This window comes from Rhincodon typus, chromosome 1, assembly GCF_021869965.1.
Source record: "Rhincodon typus isolate 14 chromosome 1, sRhiTyp1.1, whole genome shotgun sequence".
Classification (NCBI taxonomy): domain Eukaryota; kingdom Metazoa; phylum Chordata; class Chondrichthyes; order Orectolobiformes; family Rhincodontidae; genus Rhincodon; species Rhincodon typus.
In genome coordinates, this window is record NC_063332.1 from 27,014,537 (window position 1) to 27,021,264 (window position 6,728).

The following is a 6,728-nucleotide window of genomic DNA, read 5'->3' on the forward strand; positions in this document are numbered from 1 at the left end:
ACAATAATTATTCATTGTGCCTCCTGTCCTAAAGAAGCACATTGGATAGAATCTTGGGACTTGGTAGAGGTTGAAGGTTTGGCAGGTATTGATGGAGAAGCCTTGGTGAATTTCTGCAGGGCTTCTTGTGGATGGTACACACTATTGCTACTATGCATCCATGTGAAGGGGGTCAACATTGAAGGTGGTACCAATCAAGTGGTCTACTTTTTCCTGGATGGCGTCAAGCTTCTTGACTGTTGTTGGAGCTGCCCCAATCCAGGCAAGTGGGGAGTATTCCATCACTCTCCTGACTTGTGTCTTGTAGATGGTGAATGGGATTTGAAGGGTCAGGAGGTGAGTTACTCACCGCAAGATTCTGAGTCCCTGACACAATCTTGTAGCCACAGTATTTATATGGCTAGTCCAGCTCAGTTTCTGGTCAATTGCCAAAATATTAGCAGTGGGTAATTCAATGGTGATAATGTCATTGAATGTGAAGGGCAATGGCTAGATTATTTCTTGTTGGAGATGGTCATTGTCTGGCACTTTTGAAGTGTGAATATTACTCACCACTTCTCAGACCATCTATCTATTTGTAGATTGTTGCATAAAATTGAGTCGGAAGGGTTACTGTTCATGTTTCATTGGCTGCACTCATTCTACTGATGTCAGTGAGTGATATTCTACAGTCTATGGTAGAGACAAGGAGTTCTATTCTCCCCTTTGGAGGCAGCAGATGTATTTGGACCAGCTCCTTAAAGTCTTAATTATGTTTATCAGGTATAATTGTACTAATTGCTATCATTAAAATACTAGATCTGTAGAAAAGTTACACTGCAGAAAGAAACCATTCAACCGTTAGTGTGTGCGAAGTCAATAAACGATATAAAACTAGCTGCCCATTTGAATCCCAATTTCCAGCAGCTGGCCCATAGCCTTACATGTTACACCCCTTCAGGTGTAGATCCAGGTATCTTCAATAGAAGTCGATGGAAGCTTAGAAAAGTTAAAAGTTAAGTTCATGCAATAAACCTTCTTTAAATCTAAGAGCTTTAAATCTAAGTATCCTGTAGATACTTTTTTTCTATTCACTTGTGGGATGTGGGCATTGCTGGCTGGCCAGCATTTCTTGTCTGTCCCTCGTTGTCCTTGAGAAGGTGGTGGTGAGCTGCCTTCTTGAACCGCTGCAGTCCACCTGCTGGGGGTTGACCCACAATGCCATTAGGGAGAGAATTCCAGGATTTTGACCCAGCGACAGCAAAGGAATGGTGATACATTTCCAAGTCAGGATGGTGAATGACTTGGAGGGGAACTTGAAGGTGGTGGTGTTCCCATATATCTGCTACCCTTGTCCTTCTAGATGGAAGTGGTCGTGGGTTTGGAAGGTGCTGTCTGAGGATCTTTGGTGAATTTCTGCAGTGCATCTTGTAGATAGTACACACTGCTGCTACTGAGTGTCCGTGGTGGAGGGAGTGGATGCTTGTTGATGTAGTGCCAATCAAGAGGGCTGCTTTGTCCTGGATAGTGTCAAGCTGTATAATGGTATAGCCTCTATTATCTAGATAGGCCTTAACAAAACACAGACAAAGGAGGATTGGTGACAGCAAACTATCTCAAACAAATGTTACCCAGTACCATATCCTGGCAAATACCACTAGATGTCAGCAACGGTCATCTGGAAAAATACCACATTGATGACCATCAGGCATTTCTTTGCTTTCCAGACATTTGTCATCTTGGAAAACATACAAATGGATAGTATAAATATCCCTCTGAACCTGGTCAATTTGTGATTTGCTTTTAGAGAATTTGATTGCTACAGAGTGTCCTCAATTTACGTGTTTCAGATACTTCTATCAGGCACTCGAACACAGTCAGTATCATAAAAACCAAAGAACTGGGGTTGCTGGAAATCAGAAACCCAAACAGAAATTGCTGGAAAAACTCAGATTGTGGTACAATCAGTTCTGAAGAAGTGTCACTGGACCCAAAACATTAACTCTGTTTTCTCTCCACAGATGCTCCCTGACCTGCTGAGCTCCTCCAGCAATTTCTGTTTGTGCAGTCAGTATCATTTTTGTTTTAACTGTATTAGCAATTTGATCATGATTATATTGCAGATACTGTTCCATGGTGGGGAGTTATTCTATCTTATCAGCCATGTTGGAATTGAATCAGGACACCAAAGATAAAAGGCATGAAGTAGAAATTAATTTAAAAATGGCAAAATATTCCTCATTATATTTCAGAGAAATAGCAATTTACTCCATTGTATCAATGAAGCTCTGGCTCTATCTATTATTATTTTGTCTGCAGAGAATGCAACAGAACCTCAAGGAGCCAAAAGAGGATGAAGAGGAAACAGACTTTGACGAGAAGTGTACAATTTGTTTATGTATGCTGGAGGAGGGAGAAGATGTCAGGTAGGTCATAAAAAGAGAGAAGTTGCAAGGTGCTAATAGAGTCATAGAGTAATGTGATAATTGTGGCATTTTACGACAGTGATGGATGCACTGTATTATAGAACCATGGTTAGAGTCACAGAGTAATACAGCATGGAAAAAGGCCCTTCGGCCCAAACTGGTCCATGCTGGCAATGGTGCACACTCGGCTAGTTCCAACTGCCCACATTTGGTCCATATTCCTCTAAACCTTTCTCATCCATGTACCTATCCAAATGTTTTTTAAGTGTTGCTATTGTACACACTTCAACCACTTTCTCTGGCAGCCCATTTCATACATGCACCACTCTGCGTGAAGTTGATCCTCAGGTCCTTCTTAATTCTTTTCCCTCTCACCTTAAACCTATGTCCTCTAGTTTTCAATTCCCCATCCCTGGAAAAAAGACTATTTGTATTTATATGGGGAGGTGCTGGGCTGTTAATCCAGAGACCTAGATAACATTCTGCGGGACTTAGGTTCAAATCCTGCCACGGCAGATGGTGGAATTTGAATTCAATAAAATATCTGGGATCAAGATTCTAATGAGGACATTGAATCCATTGTTGATTTTTGGGGAAAAACCCATTTGAGTCACTAATGCCCTTTAGGGAAGGAAACTATCATCCTTACCTGGTCTGGCCCACATGTGACTCCAGACCCACAGCAATGTGGTTAACTCTCAAATGCCCGATGGGCAATAAATGCTGCCCAGCCAGTGACGCCCTCATCCTGCTAATGAATAAAGGATCCTAATTTATGCCCCTCATTTTATACACCTCAATAAGGTCACCCTCATTCTCCTATGTTCCAAGGAATAAAGTCCTACCCTGGCTAACTTTTCCCTATAACTCAGGCCTACTAGTCCTGGCAATATCCTTGTAAATCTTCGTTGTGCACTTTCCAGTTTAACTATGTCTTTCTCATAACAGGGTGACCAAAACTGTACCCAATACTCTAAGTGTGGCGTTACCAACGACTTATACAATTGTAACACAATGTCCCAACTCCTATACTTATTGCCTCAACCGATGAAGACCAGCATGCTAAATGCCTTCTTTACCACCCTGTCCACCTGTGACGCCACTTTCAATGAACTATGTACTTGTACTCCTAGGTCCCTCTGTTCCACAACACTCCTCAGGACCTTACCATTTACTGTATAAGTCCTACCTTGGTTTGACTTTCCAAAGTGCAACATCTCACACTTATCTGTATTGAATTGCATTTGCCAATCCTCAGCCCACTTCCCCATCTGATCAAGATCCCTCTGTAATTTTTGATAACCTTCCTCGCTATCAGCGATAATTTTGTATCATCTGCAAACTTACTAATCATGCCAGTACATTCATATCCAGATCATTTATGTAAATAACGAATAACAAAGGTCCTAGCACTGACCCCTATGGCACTCCACTAGTCACAGGCCTCCAGTTCGAAAAACAACCTTCAACCATCACCCTCTGCTTCCTACCATCGAGCTAATTTTGAATCCAATTAACTAGCTATCCCTGGATCCCATGTAACCTAAGCTTCATGACTGGCCTGCCGTGCGGGACCTTGTCAAATGCCTTACTGACGTCCATTTGGACAACATCCACTGCCCTACCCTCATCTATTTTCTTGGTTACCTCGTTGAAAAACTCTAAAAGCTTTGAACCAGAGGGGGTCAAATAGCCTTGTGGGGAGATTGGCTAGTGTTACCTGGAAGAGTTTAAACTAGTTTGACAGGTGGGTGAGACTCTGAAAAAGAGAGGGGCCATCGAGAAGTCTGGGGAAAATACATAAGCCATTGAGAGAAAGTTTACAATTCAAGATAGCCAGGGGCACAGTAAAGAGAGGGAAAAGACTTCTGGTTTAAAGTGCATTTATTTCAATGCACAAGGCCTGATTGTTGAGGCAGAAAAGCTCAGAGCATGGATTGACTCTGGAGACTGGAATTTTGTAGCCATAACAGAAACATGGCTGAGAGAAGGGCAGGACTAGCAGCTCAATGTTGCACGATTCAGAATCTACAGACGTGACAGAAGTACAAGTAAGTGAGGAGGGTGAGTTGCCCTTTTGATAAGGGAGGACGTAACAACAGTGCTTAGCGAGGATATTCTTAAGAGGTCATCAAATGAAGCCATACGGTTAGAGCTTAGAAACAAGAAGGGGATGGTCACTCTGTTGGGGCTGTATTATAGGCCCCCCAAATACCAGCAGGTACTAGAGGAACAGATGTGTAGAGAAATTGCAGATACCTGTAGGAATAATAGAGTTATTCTAGATTTATTGTTTCTTTATATTTTCTTTCTCAATCTGTGAAATTACATAATGTTTGGATTCAAGTCTCCAAACCAAACTCCCAATCTAGAACCTGGTTGGAACCAAAGTCTGAATGTGATACTACCTGCACTCCAAACCCAAAGCCAACTCCATCTGAAATCTCCATTTGAATCTGAATTTAGGCTGATGAAAGGTTGATAAATTGGAGCTTGCTCATGTTTGAACCAGGAAGAACACTGAGATTAGCTAATTGAAGTTTCTCAATTATGAAGAAGATATAAAATATGATCCAAAACAAAACTCCACTGAAGAAGATTTCAAAATTCACACCAAACTTAAAAGTGAATTAGGAGAATGCAGATAAAATGGACACCAATATGACAGAATAATGGCAACAATCTGAAAGTATTGTGAGATCACACAGAACTTGGAGAAGCTATTCAGCCCATCATGTCAATGCTGACTCTTTGAATGCATTATCTGATTACTCCCACACCCCAATTCTTTCCTCATGGTACACAAATGTTTCCATTCTCAAGGATCTATCAATCCCTTTCCGTAAATGATTACTAAATCTGTTACCATGACTCTTAGAGGTACAGCATTCCACATTGGAACAAATTGCTGTTTTAAATTCAGTGCATCTTTCTACTCATTCTTTTCCTAATTCCTTTAAGCTGTATCCTGGACATCCTTTCAATGGAAACAGTTTCTTTTTATTTACCCTGTCAAATTCTGAACAACTCTATTGAGAGGTACCTAATGTCCTAGTCTTGCTCCCATAATGTAATGTCCTTATGAAGAATATTGGGTTAATAAGCTGAGAATATACTATTCAGATTTTGCAATGAAGATTTCATGTTTGGCCAAAATATGGCGGTATACTTCAGAAGATGAAGGACTGCATGAAGACAATTAAAAGTTTTAAATCAAACAATAAAGAGAATGTTTGGTGTGTAGATCACAAATCATGGATGGTAACATACTGAGCAGTTTGTTTTGTGTTTTCTTCAGGAGGCTCCCTTGTATGCACCTTTTTCACCGAGTCTGTGTTGACCAATGGCTGGCCACCAGTAAAAAGTGCCCGATCTGCCGAGTAGACATTGAAGCACAGCTCTTACCAGACAGCTGATCGAGCAAATGATTGCAACAGAATTCCACACGAGCAGAAAACATCTTTATCCCACAATATGCCAAGAGGGTGGGGAGTTTAGCCTTGTAACCACGCATTGCCTTTTGAGTAATCTATTTTTAAAGCTGCAAAATCAGAATCAAGCAGTGGTGGCCTTGTGTTAAATGAGGGCTTTAGTCACTTTAGAATAGGGCATGTTTGACATAGCCATATGGCCCACTGGATTGTGGGAGCTGGTTCTCCCAGAGGATAGTGGGATTTATCATTCATATTAGAATTTTTTTTCTATAATCGTTAATGGGCAAGCATATTTTAACTTAAGTTATTCATTAACTTTCAATGCTGGAAATGAAATAGCTGCACACTTGTGAGTCTCTTGCTTATGCTTTGGTACTGTCTATCAGAGGCAATCCGGGAATCAATCATTGTACTTTCTTGCTATGACATCCTGAAATTCTACCTTAATGATATCATAAACTGAGATCTCCACTGTTACTTAACTTACTTTGTGAGGACGAAACCTGAAGACAGATTTCAATTATACGAACCTACAAATTGGAAGAAATTCTTTTTTTCTCCAGAGCAATGGATTCTGTCATCTCCCACATAAAGTAGTTAATTCTGTCTTCGCTAACACTGTTAGAAAGAGTTTGTTAGGAAATAGATTGTGCTTTATAAGAACAAGCATGAATAAAATGGTGTGTGGAATGACACTTGCTGAATCCTGGAGCTATGGATAGAACATCCACGACAGCATTTAGACAGCAAAATGTAACATAACTTGTATGATTCAAGGATATTTTTTGTTTTACTTTGAGGATGTGCAGAGGAGTGGGTACAAGGCCCTCAGCAGAATCTGTTATCAGGCGATTAAGTTGTTTTCTGGTAAAGTCAATGATGCATTCTT

The 6,728-nt window shown here is 40.7% G+C and overlaps 1 protein-coding gene across 1 annotated transcript in view; it reads left to right on the forward strand.

Annotated features, from left to right (window-relative positions):
* rnf165a (ring finger protein 165a) overlaps positions 1 to 5,821 on the forward strand; it is a 35,435-nt gene extending 29,614 nt beyond the window's left edge. The window contains exons 7-8 of the mRNA XM_020515713.2: positions 2,299 to 2,405; positions 5,704 to 5,821. Coding sequence (XP_020371302.2) covers positions 2,299 to 2,405; positions 5,704 to 5,821 — 225 coding nt within the window. The remainder of the gene's footprint in view (positions 1 to 2,298; positions 2,406 to 5,703) is intronic.
* The last annotated feature ends 907 nt before the right edge of the window (positions 5,822 to 6,728 follow it).